Source organism: Hippoglossus hippoglossus, chromosome 23 (assembly GCF_009819705.1).
Source record: "Hippoglossus hippoglossus isolate fHipHip1 chromosome 23, fHipHip1.pri, whole genome shotgun sequence".
Classification (NCBI taxonomy): domain Eukaryota; kingdom Metazoa; phylum Chordata; class Actinopteri; order Pleuronectiformes; family Pleuronectidae; genus Hippoglossus; species Hippoglossus hippoglossus.
Genome location: NC_047173.1, coordinates 14,373,839 through 14,392,623, shown reverse-complemented (window position 1 = coordinate 14,392,623; position 18,785 = coordinate 14,373,839). Strand labels below are relative to the sequence as shown.

The 18,785-nt window shown below is 45.0% G+C and overlaps 1 protein-coding gene across 2 annotated transcripts in view; it reads left to right on the top strand.

The window, feature by feature from the left end:
* The first annotated feature begins 1,211 nt into the window (after nucleotides 1-1,211).
* The window catches only part of sema3c (sema domain, immunoglobulin domain (Ig), short basic domain, secreted, (semaphorin) 3C), a 35,257-nt gene continuing 17,683 nt past the window's right edge, over nucleotides 1,212-18,785 (top strand). Inside the window, exons 1-3 of one of the 2 annotated variants that reach the window (XM_034578203.1) lie at nucleotides 1,212-1,408; nucleotides 4,805-4,983; nucleotides 18,388-18,548. In XM_034578203.1, coding sequence (XP_034434094.1) covers nucleotides 4,848-4,983; nucleotides 18,388-18,548 — 297 coding nt within the window. In that variant the 5' untranslated portion in view covers nucleotides 1,212-1,408; nucleotides 4,805-4,847. Of the gene's footprint in view, nucleotides 1,424-4,804; nucleotides 4,984-18,387; nucleotides 18,549-18,785 lie in introns of both variants that reach the window. The other variant, XM_034578204.1, reaches the window with a different exon arrangement.

Here is an 18,785-nt window from a genome sequence, read left to right as displayed (position 1 = left end):
AGATTATATGTACAAGCTGGGTTTGCATGCTTCTGGTTTGTGCTTCGGTCGACAAAACCATCTCCAAATCTTCTGTTTTTCCTGGTTGACCACATCGGATGACGATTGTTATTACTTTTACGAGGATGACAGTTGAACGTACTAAATGGTTGAGGGGGTTTGAGAGGGAATGTCGGTAATATAGGGACAGATCAGCACTTTTTGGAGCCATGCTCGCTGTGTGGTTCTTGGGATGGCTGTGTGGTTTCTGATGGTCAGTCCACCACACTGGTCAGGGTTGAAAAATGTCAACAGCTACTCACAGCAGTATTGAACATTCCTTGTGCCCAGACGATAGACCCGACTGACTTTGACAATCAAGACCCCCTCAGAATAAAGTGTTTTAACTTTGGAGATCCCCTAATATTCCCAATAGTGTCGTCATCAGGCCAAAATATTTAATTTGTTTTGCAGTTTTGCAAGTATTTCGTCCCTTAAGTGCAAGTATTGCAAGTATTACTCCCTTATCTGTACTCTGAGTTTAGTGCTACTAAGTTAGCTAATGCCACGGATTTAGCATAGCATCCCTACAAAAAGGATCTCTTTTTTAATTTCCAACATTACCCATAATGCAACACTGACCATTTTTTATTTTTGTAGGGGGGGCATTTTGCCTTTTTGAGGAAGGGGGGGGCAGTCTTAAAGAAACAGGAGCTGAAACCAAGTGTTTCAGACAGAGGCTGAAAAGAGGAGCTGCAGCAGTGGACGGTCTGAGGAGAGTGACGTGTTTCCTGAACATTGGAGCAAGTAAACAGTTTTTGTTTAACAAGAATATGAGCAGAATTTTTATTTGGGGATGGAATTTGATGGAAAATCTGATTGTGAAAATTGAGTGAAAATTAGATGTTGTTAAATTTGGCCTGATTGTGTTTGAACTCTCAGGCTTCACCTTCTCTCTCTCTCTCTCTCTCTCTCTCTCTCTCTCTCTCTCTCTCTCTCTCTCTCTCTCTCTGTCTGTGTGTGTGTGTGTGTGTGTGTGTGTGTGAGGTATGTGTCCTCCACCTCATGTTCTGAGCTGTACATGTAGTTAACAGGAGGGAGGGGGGGGGGGTAGGACGATCATGTCAGGGAGGGGTAGGTGGGAGGAGAAGAGGGAGGCGGAGGGGAGGACGGGGGCTTGAGTTGGAGAGTGTGTAATAGGACACCAGCCCTCTCTCTCTGTCTTCTCGCTCTCCTCCCTCTCTCCTCTCCTCCTCTCTCCCTCTCTCAGTCAAGCCTGCTGTGTGAGCACTTAGATGGAATAGCTGCATTTTTCTTCTGTGGTGTCACTGGAGGAGACTGGAAACAAGGTGGTTGTGAGAGAAAGGGATAAATAAGGACCCAGGTCTGGTTTGATGCCTGGCTTTCTTCACATCTGATCCACACTGGAGCGAGCTCCTGGAAGGTGAGTCCCGGTCCGAGGACTGATCTTAAATCCCGTCTCTGTCAGGACAGGGTCTATCTGCTGTTCTGAGGCAGGATGCAGAGAGGCGCTGGTGGGCTTCAGGCTTAACAGGTGCAGGGTCAGTGAGGATAAACTGACTCAATCTGACACTCTCACACATTTCACCTCAAAGATCTCGTGTGTTATTACATTCGTTTACTTGCTACACGGCTTGATTTCCCTCATTGGATGCACTGTCTATAAATGTCCAGAAAATGAGTCATGACTTTGTTGCAGCTGCCTGGTGATTGAACTTTTTAAAAGTCAACCTTTGTCTTCTACTATGAAAAACGCTCTTATTTGTGAATGTGAAAGAGGATTGTCTTAGATCACAGGGTTTGAATGCTGCCATCACAAGATCCACATGCTGGTTTTGAAGTTTTGATACTTCAAACACTCTCACACACACACACACACACACACACACACACACACACACACACACACACACACACACACACTCTCTCTTTGCTGTGCCCGGTATGTGTGTGACTGTGTGTGTGTGTGTGACTGTAACAGATCCACTGACATCTGAATGACAGGGTGTGGTATGAACACACATCGTCCTCTCACAGACGGGACAGGGAGCAGCTTGTTTACGGTTTCAGTGTTAATTCTCGTGGGCAAAAAAATAGAGCGACATTACAGAACAATTTAATCCCTCGAACTTTCTCTTTCAATTTCCTGTCCCCAAATTGTGTTCATGTGTTTAAAGCATTAACACGAGCCAAACAATTACTGAGCCAGTTTGGAAAAATGAAGGGGAAGGGGAAAAAAGGAGTATTTGCTTGTACAGCGCTGCAGTTTTCTGCTATCAATATCAATCAATATTAGTTTTTGAGCGGCGCTGGTGGAAGAGAAAGTGAGATGGAAAATTAATTAGGCTGTCGACCAAGGGAATGCACCATAAACACAATTATCATTACACTGGAAATACAGCTCTGACTCTCTGACCTCCCTTGAGGAAAAGCATTTAATTACCTTTCCAGAGATGCTAAGAGTCGCTGCTGGAATTTGGGGATTTTGATGAACTCCAGACAATAATTTAAAGTATTTATTATCTTTTTCATTCCTTGGCAACAAACCGGGAAGCATCTCTTTAATGGGACCCCATTACACAGGGGGGCTTCCCGAGAGGGGTGGCGAGCACGTTTGCGTCCTCGTGTGACGATCATCAAAGAAATCGAGGCGTTTGTGAAACTGAGGAAGTGTCAAAACCTGATCTGGTGGGGATGTCACAAGACGCTCAGAAGGCGACTAACTCCCCGGATGATGTGTTTAGCAGCTGTGGGACCCGATGTTTCCGTGCCAGAGCTTCTGCCGGGGAGATCACCCACCTCTCCCAGCCTGCATGGGGGGGGATTGTCACAAATCCCCACATTGGACTCATTTTTATTTTTATAACGTCCAATTCCTAAAATCCCCCAAAACACACTTGGTTAGGATTAGGGAAAAGCTTGTGGTTAAAGTAAACAATGTGACGTGCCATGAAGGACAAAAGGGCGACCAGCCAGCCAACTTCAGCCCCCCCCGGTCCATACCCTGACGTGTTGCCCCTCGATAAAAACAATAACAATACGCTGTTTACTGCACTGGCACTGATCTGTGGCAGTGGATATAAACCCGTGACATATGGAATTAATGAATACGGATGTAATTTTTTTATTTTTCCGGACCCATTACTGCGGATAATTCACAGACCACAGCATTTTACACTGGAACTAATGTGCACCAGAGAAATTGGTCTTTTTCCCCAAAAAATGCAGAGTTAAAACGCTCGTCAAACTTTAAATGACCCTTTTGTTAAATGTGGATTTTGAAACGTGGACTTTGTTAAGTTTAAAAAAAAAAAGAGAGATTAATTTAAGACCTGGTAAGAAGTCTTGTATGGCCGCACAGCTCGGATATTTATCAACAACTGCTGCATCTTTTTGGAAGAACCTCAGCAAGGAATTCCTCAAAATGTTATCACACTAGAATCAGTGGAGCACAAACCTCCAGCATCAGTCCCCTTTAATTCAATCAAGCTGCAACAAATTACACAAACTCATGGATATCAGTTCTCTAAATACGCCTGATTTTTCACAATCTGTGAATTATAAAATGTTGCAATGGCAAAAAATCCTGCATCTGCACCAAAATGTATTGAGTTCCTCCCTCACTCGCGCTGCAGCCTTCCAAGTTCTCTGGATATCTACTTATTTATCTGTAATCTCGCTTACAAACATACAAACTAACCAACAAAACTGAGACCCAAGCTTTGTGCAAGGACGAGACACCACGAGAGGCAAGTGAGGACATCAGAGACATAGGTTTTTTGTCATTTTTGGCGAACCAACCCCGTCAGAATGAGGGACAGAAGCCAGAACAGGACGAGGGCTGTCCTGAGCCTCGGGCTGAAGCTGCAGACGCCCGAGCTGAGGGAGGCTCTGGGGGAGGGAGGGTGTGTGTGTGTGTGTGTGTGTGTGTGTGTGTGTGTGTGTGTGTGTGTGTGTGTGTGTGTGTGTGTGTGTGTGTGTGTGTGAGAGATGCAGTAAGACGGGGGCTGCAGTACAGCAGCCGGCTGGTTAAACCCCATGCTGCTTCATTCCTCCTCATGCAGCCAGAGAGAGATTCCTTTCCTCTGCACTTCTCCACATGTTGTCCTCATGCACCTGAACAGTGGAAGTCTGCCTCTGCTGTAAATCAGTCACGCTGCACTTCACCACAAACGCCCATATCTCAACCTATTTGTACGCTACACCCCGAGACTGAAATGTTCATTGCAAACGTGCAGCTTTCTTATCTCCGGTGCCCATCAATTTTTCAGTGCACATCAATAAGCCATGAGAGCCGGGATCCGCCCTCTTGTTGAAAAACATGTCTTTTTCTTTTTGGCATTAAAAGTTAAAAAACAAAAGGGTCATTTTCAACTGTATAGTGCAGATGTCATTGTTGTAGCACTCGGGCAGCGCAGCAGCCAGTTTGGGTTGAAGCAGCCGAGCGTTCCTCCAGCAGTGGACTTTTGGAATCGCAGGAGGGATAGCGCCCCGCGGGCAGCACATTACCTGCCGCCATCAATTATTGAGCTTCTCCTGCCCTGATATAGAAAAGGAACAAGAGAAGGCCGAGGTGGAGAGTTTCTCCGGCAGCTCTTTTGTGCAGATTTAACTCATCCATTTTTTAAGAGGGGTGCATCTGCAAGATTTCTATCATGAAAGCTCTTCTGGTACAAGGATAGTTGTGTTTTACATTCCCAATCGCAGAAACACTGAAGAAGTGGCTTGTTAGTAGTTAGTCAATTTGCAACAGTATGCTTGTTTGGACAAACTTTCAAACTAGGTCCCTGATTTTCTCTCCAACAGGCAGCGGTGACCGGTCCTAGTTCCTGAGCGGCGGCGCAGTCATGGGCAGGCCGGAGGTGAAGGCCAGGCCACCTCGGGTGTCAGCTGTGGTTCTCTCCCTCCTGGCTCTCTCACTCCTCCCCACCGAGGTCTCCTGCCTCCCTCAGCCTCTGCCGAGAGTCTTCCTCACATTCGAAGGTAAGAAGAAACACATGAAAATGATTGTAAACCGTCCACATGGCCTCTGTCCGCTTGTTGTGACTCGCCGCAGATGGAAGGAGATTACACTGGAGCCATGTGTTTAGCGCTAATGCTAAACAAATGGCCGATAATCAAGGTTAGCCAGGGGCTACGTGATAATGGAATAACGGCTTACTCGGACTTTGCAGATCTTATGAAACGATGCTGTTTTCTTGGATTGCAAATAGTTTAACTTCTCCAACTCAAACACACCTCAGGCCTTGACGCTTTGTTTTCGGACCTCATCCATTCGTTGTGGGTAAGCAAAGAGTCAAAGCTCTGCAGGAGGTGGAACGGCTCATCAGACCGTCCCTGGATCTGTTCCTAGTTAAACTTTAATCACAGCACTCTGCGCTATGTGCCTGTGGGTATTGTTGCTGCCTCTGGTTCGGAATCTCCTGTTTTATTTAATTTCTCTGACATGGATTATTTTATGAATTTTTGATGATCCCTTGAACTGAGAGTGTACTTTGGTGGTAAGCAGGTTAAGGTTTAGTGTGGATGAGCCGTGCAGAGTGTTGGAGAAACCTTATTGCAGTGGTTGGATCGTGTGCAGGCGCTGACGGAGACATTTGATCCCCTCCCTCTACCTCTTGCTGTTGATTAGGCCTGGAGATGTTCTGATAACAGTTAATGCCGAAGATTACGGATCAGGCTTCGGCGAGTATCCAAATCTATGGTCCGAGCCAATGCCACGTCTTCGGAGTATATTAGTTTCACCCAGATAACGCTGCAATCTTCTTTTCCTGGAAATTACCTCTACTTCAGGAAGTGATTTCCGTTGGAGTAGCGTTAGCCAGACTTAGCTAAAATGTGACGTATGCAAGACTCTCGTTTTGAGTGGTGGCGCTAGTGTTGCCAATTACAACTCCAGCAATAGGCCATAGAATAACAGCAATCATCACTTACATGCAGGGTTAGTGGACACAGCTGTTTTTAGTTGTTATTCTTATCGGATCGGTGCGCTGCGCAAATTCCAGGTATCCAAATCGGTATCCGGAGAAAATGGTATCTAAACATTTCTAATTAGGCCTCACGGAGCAGATGAGACTGTCACTCATCCATCACTCAATCAGACAGATAGAGAAGTCAAAGAATGTGAAGCTGAAGCAGCCGCACTCCTGTTTTGGTTTCCATCCTCAGACTGAGACTAAATATGCCATGTGCCACGTATTTCCCCAATTTGGAGCTCGTTCTTTCCTCGCACGCTTATACTGTCATTCCTGCATATTTCTCTTTTGTTCTTTGCTTGGATTATTGTTTGTTGTTTCATTCTGAACGTCTGAACCAGCCTGTCCTCGCAGTCCACTCTGTTTCAGCTCTCCACGCCGTGTGAGTCATTAAATAACCGCAGAGGGGAAAATAAAAGCCCAAACCACTGACTGCCTAAAAGGGAAACCATCACTATCTTTGGTTTTAAGGACTCGAGTCACGTTATCCACTCTCTCCCCAGTTTCCAAATAGCCATTCCTTAAAGGTCAAAGGTCACAATGCTGAAAATACAATCTCTGTGATCCTGCAACACGTTATTCCCTCTGAGTGCAGATTAGATTTGATTCATGTATTTACTGTAAGCGTGCATCTCCTCAGGGAGCACCATAAAAGGAGAGTTTGCCTGCAGAGCACCATTTCTTTTACAGACTCTTTGACTTCGGTCTTAATGAGAGTTTAGATGTGTGTTTGTTTTTATTGAGCTGTAATTAGAAGAATGCATTTAGCTGAATTTATGAGTCAAGACCCAGCAGACGATGGGTTGTAAAGTAGCAGGGTGTATATCCAAAGCCATAAACAGCCGACTTCCCTGTAAATTGATATTGTACTGCAGCTCAGGATCGAGCACTTGAGCTTAAAAAAATGCGACGTATGAGTCGATACCCATTTTCGAGCTGAGGAGGATGAGGGTCATAACTCCCGCTGTCTGCAGGGGAGAGTTCAGCATGGGTAAGCACCAGATGTATGGAGACTCTTAAGGCCTGAGGTGGAGGCTCGTTTAAACACTGGCCTCTTTACTGAGGGAAGAATTCAGGGAGTCTGGGCTCCATCCAAAGCAGCCAGAAAGATGGACGGCGAGTCATAGTGGAGGACGGTGGGCGGTGTCCCTGTGGGGGAAGAGAGCGCAGGTGTTTTGGCACCTGCCGGGTGGCCAAAAATGTAGTCCTGGAGTGTGAATTCTTCTACCCGCCAGATGTGAAAACCCGAGCTGGAACTAACTAAACCAAGAAAATAAACTGGCGAGTCAGACGCCCGTGTTGTACATAGATCTGGACGCTTGGATATCCTCACCCTTTTCCCTCTTGTGTCACTGCTGAAATCCAAACCAGGGGTAAGGCAGGTTCATGGGACTCCCGGCGTAAAGCCCCCCGACCTGCGGAGAAGTTGCTGTCTCTGACATTCCTCTGTGCCTCGCTCTGCTTACTCGTGTGATCTGGAGGCGAACGCAGCCAGGCCACAATTAAAACCCGCATAATAAACAGGGAAAAATGCAACTAACCCAAATAATGAACTCTCAAGCAGTGCCTTGTCTCTTCCGTGCCTCGGATAATAAACACGGGCTCACAGCAGCACTGTTCTGATAAAAGATAATAACTCCTCAACATTTGTTTTGGCCCGTTTCATGGTATGTTTGATGTATTGACTGTGTAAGAACGAGGCCGAAATACGACACAAACATTCAGATTAATTTGAGAGATTGCGTAAAGCCTTTTAAAAGCTCTTAATATTTATCGATAATAACAGAAGTGGTCTCATCTTGACTAAATTGTCAACGATTGTTTTATTGCAATGAAACCACAGCACACTCAAGAAGTCTGGCTTGTTTTAGAAATGGAGCAGCTTTTTAACTTTTTTATCCGGATTAGACTCTGACAGAAACTTGACTCAATTACACTAATCTGACAATTGAAATGATGCTTCCACATGTTACTTCTTAGATGAGTAGCGTTAGCATAGAGTGCTCATGGTCTCATGGAGCCTCGTCAATAACTAGCCTACCGAAAGCTGTTAGCAATTAGCAATCAAGAGTTTTCCAATGGTCTGGGGTCGGCTACAAGAAGGTGTAGCCCGTTGTACTTACTTGTCATATTCTATTGGACTGTGGGGACTGGAAATTTAACTTGATGCCTGTTTAGTACAATACAAAATCTGTGTTGTATCAAAAATCTATTATCGTCAATTATCGAAAGCGTCATTGGTTTTAGTCAATAAATTCCCAATGGTAGACAATTTAATTCAGGCTAAAGTTGAGGGTACAGCTGCTAACGTTAAGATCATGCTTTAACATTTGGCTTATTTTGTTAAATGGAAAAGTTTTGTAGAGGAAAAAAAAGTTTATATTCCTTTTTTTAAGAATATGTATCAGTCCTGAAATCCTAATATCGATTTCCGGCCTTATGAATCCGCAGCTTAAAACTAATAACACTAATAGTGAGTTGTGTCTGTGATGATAGTGTTAACATGGTACTGCTGTTAATTTTAACTTTTCCGATTTTTCAATACTTCTAATGTTTGCTCAGACAACGTACAGCTTCACCAAAGACATTAAGCTACTGTTCTGTTTTGGTATCGTATTAACACTGCCATATTACCTCCTGCTGGTCTAATACTGTAAGGCAATATGCTGCTTATTAGTTTTGCTACTGTATCCGCAGTTGGCCCCACTGATGCCAAAAATTCCTTTCTAGAAAATGTGGATCAACAATCCGGCCTCATTTTTTCCCCGTGAAGTTGGCAGCTGGGTGCAGTGGTCTGCGTTCAGGATCAGGATCATTTAATCTCATCAGTGGTCTCACCCTGCTCTGGCAAACCTCCAGTATTCAATACAGAAATACATATACAGTATGTGTGTCGAGCCCTTAAAGATGTTTATTTGAGAGTGAACGGGGCCATTCATGAGCTTTCGTGTGGATAATGTAGATTTTCTGGACACGCAGGAAACATTGATTAAGATGATGTGTGCGGTTCAATTAGCGCTCGCTCGCACCGGTACGAGCCACATGGGCCTCGATAGCGGCCTGAACAGAACCAGGCACGGGCGATCAGGAACCAGGCTTTCGGAGAGCAGATACACCGGATCCCTCCGCACTTTCATCATGCCTCATTACTCCCGATACTCCACTCGCTCCCCATTATTCAAAGGGGAGTTCAGACGCTGCAGTTGGACGTCAGTCTTTTAAGCATGTTTACTCGGCGGTGAGGGTTTTCAGCAGTGAGTGTGTGTCAGTATAGTCTGAGGGAGATTGTGTGTGTTTGCTCGTACTAAGAGCCTCAATGTGCATTCCTTGACTTTATTGAATTTCGCTTGTTTAACTTTCTCCTGAGTCACTGTTGAAACTATGTGGTTTTTAGCTTTGCAAGCTACGTACAGTTCTGAAACAAAATCTACAAGCTGGTGCAGCAGTTACTTTAAATACAGGGTTTCCACAGATTTCTTACAGGATTTAAAGCACAACAGAAATAGCATGAACATAAATTTTAAATAATTAAGACCTACCTAAATAGCTTTAAGACAAACTATAGGTCTTTAATATAGTTAACAATCAGATTTTTAAGACCCCACAGAAATCCTGAGATATCAGAATCTCTTACTATTTAATTGAAAGCATTTCTTTAATCTTAAAAAGGAAGTCTTTGCTGATTTTACATCAACCTCTAGGTGATGTAATGTCCCAGCTTTAAAACCAAAATGAGCGGAAGACAGAATAATGTGATGCACGGGTCTTCTTTTCCTACTAGAATGAGTCAGGTCGCTTCCTAGCCCCTTGAAGGATTCTTTAAACCGGCTGTTTAATGCATCCAGTGAAACAGGCAACAGACGTGGACGGTTAACGGTATGCCGTGGTCTTTTGGGGTCAAGACAAAGGTCAGAGAGTCAAAGATCAATGCTGCCAAAGGCCGATGAGAAGGTCTTTAGTCTGTACCTCCAGGTTAAATCTTTCCTACCTCTGTCTTACATTAGACCTGCACATTAGCATCTCTATTTTTCCAGTGGTAAACATAATTGAGCCTGTGAAGCAGAATCAGTGACGCTCTGTGGTTATGGAGAATTCCTGGGAGGGCAAAGCATGGGCCTGTCAGAGCTGTCAGCGAGGGCATACAGAGACATGCTGCAAATAGCTGTAGGTTAGCGATGCATGCGTGTCTTCTGAGCCTGAATACTGCTGTGTACATGGCATGAGGAGAGCTAGTTCTTGTGTGAATGAGTTTGCATTTTCCCCCCAGACTCATGTCCTGGGATCTCCATCTAATTACCTGAGTCGCAGCATGGAGGGTTTTCTGCGGGAGGCTTGGTGAAAGTGATGAGCCCCAGCTTGCACCGCCTCGGGGCTGACAGCGTATGAGTTGTTTGACAGCCTCCTCTCTGTCAGCCTGTCGTCCTCCTGCCTCTGTGTTAAGCCATTCCTGCGTCTGACCTCGCTCCCCCTGTTGAATGTTTCATATATTCCTTCTCGGCAACATGTTGAAAGGTAATCAATGGTCATCAATACGAACAAAAGACAGAAACTCTTAGCCAAGGTCAACTGGAAAATCCTTGGGCTGGAGGCTGGCATTATCTCAAATCAATAAACTGATCCTTGAAACCATTTATGCAAGTTTGTTTGTATTTCAACCTCTGTTGTAAAGTGCATATATTCTAAACTGAGGTTATTGAACTGCTACTCTCATACCGAAGCTCTTCCATTGCAAAAGGCATTGATTCCATTTCCATTATTCCAAACAATCTTACGACCTGAATACACTTAAGCAGCTCGATCAAAAGCGAAAGGAAACATCCTTTTCCTGATGTCCACAGCCAACTCCGAAGGTTTCTAACAGGTGCATTTGTAATTGTTGCACTCGCAGCAAATCTTAACCTTCACTCAACACCAACAGAAACAAACCCATGACCTCAGTGACATCACGCCACATGGGAAGTGTAGCTTATTTTAATATATGACACAGTTTCAGCCTTGGAGACGCCAGACGAGTCGCACCTGGTGGAACCGGTGGTGAATCCCCTCGCACTGAAAGACTCGATGAGACAGTAGAGTCACAGATTTACTGTGAGAGGTAACTGGAGGCCCCTGGTGAGGGCAGGTGACGGGTCAAGGCTGAAAGCCAGCGGCTGAACGGGACAGTTCGATTCCGTGTGTCAAAGACCAGCGGCTGGTGACATGTGAAGGGGAGGCCAGGTGCTAATTGGGGCATCAGGAATGAGAACTAGCTGGCCGTCGGGCAGCATGATGAACCGGTTGTCATCTCGAGTTTCAGCTCCCTATTGGGAATATTATCCAACACCTTAGCAGGTCAGCCGTGCACGGAGACCAGGAGTTGACATTGGTGCTGGATAACATCACTCTGCCCAGACATATACACATAGCCGAGGGGGAGAATACAACCCGGGGCTCACATGTCATATTTAGATGTGTCATCTGCATCAGGGAAACCAGTATGAGAGAGAGCATGCATAAGTGGTTCGGCATTCTGTGTCATATGATTCTCATTATGAACGTCTGGATATAGATGATTGCTGATAGACAACAATTGGGACACGAACGCAGCATTTATAGTTTTCCTTTTTTAAGCTAGTGCTGGCGTCTGTCCACGACAAGTAGTGGCAGTACAGTTTCTTTGAGCATGCTGTTTCCATTTTGACTGCTGCCTGCCAGGGAATGTGGAGTATGTCTGTTGGACAGACAATCGGACGACTCTGTCAACCAGCGCCGGACGTCCTGGGTGGTCTGCTCACACTGAAACGGCACCTTAACTTCCCTTTCTGCCAAATGTATATATGCCACCAGTTATTATTGTATACCCTTTGGCTGAGTTCCCCCCCAGGAAAATAGATGGCCGCACCATTTGGTCATTTTTTATCTGGAGAGGCGCCCGTCAGTTGCTGGGATAGGGTCTTTTACTGGTGCAGCATGCATGAGTGGGCCAGAGCTGTGTCTCCTAAGTGCAGCCATCTAGAACTGAACCCAAGAGCTCTTAGCATTGTCTGGACAAAGAGCAATGGCATTTGGCACCGGGTTCGAAGTCAGGCCTCCACGATGAAACCCACTCCATCTTGTGAGGGTGGATTAATTGCGGGGGGGGGGGGGGGGGCGGTATAAGCCCCAGCCTCAATATTTATCAAGACAGAGGGATTGGGGGTGCTCCCACCAGCTGCCCCTGACAACCACAGAACAGGTTCTCCTTGAGCTGAATAGAAATCAAACCTCATTAGCATGGAGTTAATTTATTCATGCCGGCCTTTCAGGTAGAAAGCCAATTGATGAGGGCCGATTTGCATCGGAGGCACCGAGGTCGGTTTGTAATTGGCCCACTGTCCGACCCTGAAGTGTTAATAAGGTGCAGGGACCTTTTTGGCTTGTGTTCAGGCACTGGTGTTAATCATAAAAACCAATACTCCAGATTCCCAGTCAAAGCTGTTCATCCCTGCTTCACAGTGGCTAAGCTACTGTTCTGACAAAGCCGTCTCACACTGTTGCACCACGCGGATTTTATCACCTTCTCTTGTCGGGAGAAAAGTCTCCACAGATGGATTTTCACGAGGTTACTCCCCAAACTGGCAACCGGTTGGAGGGGAATCTTACAAACTACAGCTGTTTTTCAGCGTCAACCACTCTTCTGCCACCACATTTCCCTTCAGAATAAACCTCGTGCCACACTGTTTCCTTCCGTGTTCGACCACATCTAGCTGCTGCTTAAGAAATTGGAAGAAGACGCATGGGCTGTTCAAGTGACACCAGCTCAGTGAGTTGGCGCATGCTTCTTAAATGTCAGACCCGGGCCGTCCAAAACTACACTTGCCTCTCTCATAAAAGATTCAGCATACTTTCCAGCCACTGTGAATCCTCGTTTTATGGTGTGGCATTACAACAAAACATTCCTTGTACGGACATCCCGAATCGGAACCACAGAGGCGTTGTTTACTGGGAGAAGATTTATTGTAAAACCTGGTTATCGGATCATGCAAATAGTTTTGGAGGTCTAGACTGTCACAAAGTCCTGTGGGTTGAAAACCTGAGGAACGCTTCCTTGTGGTTGTTGCCTTTCCTCTCATGGCTGTATAATCACACCAGAGCACCGCAGTCTCCCCTGTGCTTTAATTGCTCCCACACAAACAGCGCCACAATGACAGGTCCCTTCCTGTTGCCGGCATTTCTTTCTATTTCTACTTGGCTTCTCACCACAGACACATAAAAGAGGATGTTCTTCAACTCTGTGGGACGCGATAGTGCGCCGCCTCTCTGGATTATCACACCCAGCATCCGTGTCCGTGACCAATCCACTCTTTCATGGTTTACAGGATGTTGAGTTACCTGCCACAGTGATCACAGCGTGCAGTTTTCAACAGATATCTTTTTTTCTTCCGAGGTTGTCGTGACAGCGCAAAAAACGTGAAAGTTCACTCTGCTGTCGTGAAACAAAGGCTGCATTCAATTTTGAAAGTCCAAACTGCAATCAGCCATGGATCATTTCATTTTACATACAGCACATGTTTAAAAGATGGATGTGCCGTCATCAGGCCAACTGTGACAACACCAGACCGCCTCTGCCGATTTCACTTTAATCTATGGCTGCAACTTCTGCTTATTTTTATTATTGATTGATCACTTAATATTAAAATGTCAGAAACGTAGGAAAAAAAAAAATAGAATGGAAACTTCGAACATAATCTGTTGAGGAAAGTCAAATAAACTGAATGTATGCTGCAGATTAGCTACTATTGGACTTTAATGGGATAGTGAATGTCAAACACACATTTATTGTACTTTAAAACAAAGAAAGGCAGCATACATGTGTAAAGGGGCATTCCGCCAGTTTTACACAAAAGGATCGGTTTAAGCAGTAAAATAAAGTTTTATTCAGACTTCTGTCTCCCAGGAGGATGTTTCAGCCTCTTGATCTTCAACACTGAAGTGCAGTTTGTTTAATGGTTGTTGTTTTTATTCCCAGCAAGATTAGACATATACAACAGGACAGACTTCTATGAAAGTTTGGGGAAGGATGGGACATGGGCCAAGAGAGACCCAATAAACTTTGGCACGGATCCGGACAAAAGGTCGGATCCAGTAATTTTCTGATGTGAGATAGGTTGTTTTTTGACTTTTTCACTGATTTCATTGAAACATTCATGGGTCTTGATGAGAGGATCAGGATTAAGTTTATTTAGAGGACTGATTTCAGTGTTTACAATTTGGTGCAGCTTGATTGAATTTAAAGGAGGCGGTTGGGCCTGGGCGAGGGCACACCCTTCTATTTTAGTTATTTGTATTCTTTAATCAACCCTTTTTTAAAAGAAAAATGTTGATATACTTGCTCTTTTTTCATTCATTTACTTCCCAGCTCATTCACCAACATGCGAGGTAATGTTTTCTGCCTTTTCTTCAGCAGAGAAAAGCAACGTGCTGTTTAATATTGAATGACTTCTGTGATTTCAAGGCAACAAAAGGCTTTTGTGCTGCTTCCGCTCGACCGCTTCACACAACATCAAAGAGAGGGAAAGCCTCGGCGCTCCAGACGCCACCTTGACCTTTGTGGCTGAGCCCGCCGTCCATCGCGTGGATCAGGGTGGATCGGATCACCGCTGGTCCGCCCGCCGACCAATAGGGCACCATGGGTCAAAGCTCAAAGTCAAAGGCCCGGCACTGGGGACTGCTGTGAGGTCGGAAGGGTGGTGTAAGGCCCACCTGCGCCCATACATAATAGAAAAGCCCAACTGTCGCCAACCCCCCAAACCCTGCCACCTTTGTACCTTCATTCAGTTTCTTTCTGCCTCTCTGCCTGCAACGAAGACAACAGCAGGAAGGACAAAACCACGCAAGATAAGAGTGTAGACTAGTCTTTGCATTGACAGTTTTATTACTCCACTATCTTTATTTCATCCCTCAGCGTAGACAGATTATATACTGTAAATCTATAAACAAGATGCTGGAGCCAAAGTGATGATGTCCACACACACTTCTGTCTCGGGAGAGGGGTGATGTCAGCGTTGAAGAATGCATATGAACTCATGACTAACAAGCTACATGTGGTCCAGAGGATTTCTTCATCACACACACACACACACACACACACACACACACACACACACACACACACAACAACCAAAACAGTTGTGCTCCTGCTTTTGTTTTCTGTTTTGATAAATCGCCCTTCGTGACATCCCGTTTGGACAGTTATGTGAAAACCTGATCAAAGTTAGACACTCTACAAAGACGTCATATGAAAGTTATGAGTCTGTAAACACTTTGTCTCGGAGCACATATTTAATGACCCTGAAAAAATGTTGGTGATTGCTCCGAGCAGCTCCTCTGCCCGTGATCGAGCAGGTGCACTGGAGATGTGAACTTTGTCTACGATGCCGCAGAATCCACGAGTCAAAGATTGAAAGCAGAGCACAGATGAGATAGTGTTTCCAAAGGCATGTGGTGTCCCGAGGATTCTTCGGTTTGTCTTAAAACTCGACACGACCCTGCTGCAGCCGGCACTTCCACCCTCAGGAGGGAACATGAAAGTCTCCTGTTCCCGTCCCACTGACTAAACAATACAAAGTTCACCACAACATTAAACCGTTGTTTCACCCAACACCACGCCCCTCTCAACGATGCGTTCCCCTCGTGGAATGTTCTGGATAAATGCAGTCAGATACCGATCTGAGGAGTCAGGAGTGAACAGTCATGGCAGAGTCAGTTAACAGTGGGGGGGGGGGGTTAAAAGTCGGTGAACCTCATTTTGCAGAAGATAAACTAACAAACACACTCAGTTAAACAATAGAGCAGAAATAACTCATAAGTGCATTTTAAGAATTTGAAATTATTAACAATTGCATTGGTAGAGACTGTAGCATCTATATTCACCTTTTTGTCGTAAAATCTTGAATTATTAATTGATATTAAAATACTTACCTTTCTCTTGTGGTAACCGTGACTCAGCTAAGCTAACGGCAGCTAGAAAATCCTCTGTAGCTGTTTCCCATCATGTAGTTTGGATAAATACCTAAACTTCATAACGGCCACTTCCTCTCTCACCTCTCGCCGTTCTCACAGACTTGTGTTAGATAACTTAAAAAGCTGCGGTTCCCCTCGATTGCCCGTTTCGCTGCCCTCCGTGGTTTTGACTCAACCGCTCGAGGTTCCTTCTGCCTGTAGGAGCTATAAAGTCGGGTTGTAAAACTCGAGTCGTGCTCGGATCATCCAATTAATGTTGTTAAACGACAGCTGGTATGTTATAGTGTAGAACGGAGGTGGGGTATTGTGGTCTGAGAAGGTTTCCTGAAACTGTCTTCATGGACTTATTCTGGGGGAAGATGGATTAAAATAGATTGGATTGGAATTGGAGCCCTGCGTGTTTTTGATTAGCTGTAAATGAGGATTTGACCTGTTGATGGTTCGCAGTCTGGCAGAGCGAGGCCTTAATAAATCTCTGCACGCTCTCTGTGATGTCTGCGATGCCATCTCCTCAGCTTTGAAGCATTAGACCGATGCAATCTCTCTTTTTCGAAGATTTATTCTTAAGCGCACATCTGCTTGACAGGACACCTTAACTTTTAATTTTGTTTCTGGCAGGTCAGGTAAACCAGAGTCGTGTCTGTGCGAGCGTTCTCCGCAGATGATGCTCTCGCCTCTGATGATAGAAACTTTTCCAAAATACCCTCATACCCTCAGCGCTCTCACTTGAAGACATTAACCATATTATTGCCTAAAGATGGCAAACAGAGAGCGAAGAGTCGTGGGAAACTCGCCCTGTGCCTGAAGTGGTTAACTTCTCTTTATTCAAAGTTAAACACTCCAGGCTTTAATGTGGCGAATGCGCCGGACAGCGGCCTGTGATCAGAGCGAGTGGGGGGGGTGGGGGGGGGGCCCTTCGGAAAAGCCACTTTCCTTCGAGATAATAGGCCCCAGCCTCAAAAGCGTACGTCGCACAATAATGAAAATGTGACTTTCGCCCGAAGGCATTGAAGCAAAGCAACCTGTTTGTTGATTAGAGGAGGGAACACAAAGAGAGCTCAGAGAGGATCAGCGGAGGGGAGGAAACGGAGGGTGTGGATCCACGTCGCCCCCCCCCCCTGCTCTCAGCGCAGATTGGAAAAGTGATAAATATGCATGAGTTTGACTTCGACAGTGAAGTTCTTTGATGGCACGGTGGAGAGTTCTCTACCTCTGGAGCAAATAGGCTGAAAATAACTGTCTGAGAATGTTTACATGTGTGTGTGTGCGAACAATGTCGGCTTTTAATGAGTAGAAGAGACTCTTTTACACTTCACAGTTTCCCTTTTCCCAACGAGTTCTCCTCAGCCACAGGACGGGAATAAATAAACCAATAAATCATTGTGAGGTCAAATTCAGGGGGCCATTTATTTTGTGTTCGTGATGTGTCAGTCCACGATGTTTCGACCTGGCTGCTGGTATCATTTTCATCATCCTTCTGAACCGGAAAACATAAACATCTAGTGGAGTTATTTGGAATTTAAAGAGGTAGTCCAGTCTGGAGATGATGCATTGACTTGATCCTTTTATGTCCTAATATGTCTTTTCACAGGTTTATCACTATTTTACTTTGCACGTATTCGGTTTCATTTTATATTTCTGTATTTCTATTTATGATGTCCAACTCACCTTCTGGCACACACACAGTGTTTAGTTGGACTGATCACACCACTCGTATCCTGTTCCTGTCATATTCAAAACTTGAATTGCACTCAAATACCTCTGTCAAGACCCAACATATCCCTGTCGTACATTTAAATCCACTAGATCCGGGCTTTTATTTGGATTCCGCACCAAATTGCACACAGTCATAAATATCAGTCCCATAAATATCCCTGATTATATCCATCAGACTCCTGGATCGTCACTAAGTTCAGCTCAGGAACAGTCACATGTTTTAAAAGTATAACAGTGTGGCTGTAGCTGAGCTTGATTTCCAAACTGGTCTGAATAACAAGTCTTTTCCTAATCGGTCAAGAGGGATAAAGGTTGTTATTTGAACTTAACTGACTAGAAACTTTGCTTATACGATAAAATATATATTGTATATAATAATGATAATGATCTGGATTATACTTGTAACTCCTGCTGCCTTGCACCCTAAATGTATATTTGCAGCAGTCGACCTCCCATGTAAGAACCGAGGCATGTTTTCAAAAACCAGCGTCCAAATCCTTAAAGTCACGAAACGGTTCCCTCTGAGTTTTCTTTTCAGATCTCTTGGGCTCAACCCTGGGCACAATTTGGCGATCTCTTATTTTGATCTTGGTGAGATTAATGCCGGCTTGTGGGGGGGGATTCTTCTCTCGGGTTTAATTTCGCAGGAACCGAGAGGAGAATGCCTCTCGTCCTCAGTGTGGATAGAAGCTTATTGGGTGTTTTTTTCTCTCAGACCTGCAGGCCTCGCAGTCCTTTGAACACTACAGCATATCGGACAAGGCCATGGACTACCGGATCCTGCAGATGGACGAGGACCAGGACAGGATGTACGTGGGCTGTAAGGACAACGTCCTCTCCATGGACATCAACAACATCACCCATGGCTCCCTCAAGGTCAGCGGGCACTTATTGTTGTATTCTAATGCAACGCTGGCACCCTGGTTTTTAAACATGTGCGGCCCATCATCAAACAGCCAGAGTACACATTATTATAATCTGACCGATCATATGCAAATTATCGTGCATTTTCCATCACCAGAACCATTTGGGGGTGTATTGAGAAGAGCCGTGTAAATGCTGGAGCTCTCTGGTGCCTGGTTGCGTTTGCAGTGAAGCAGTTATCTGCAGAGT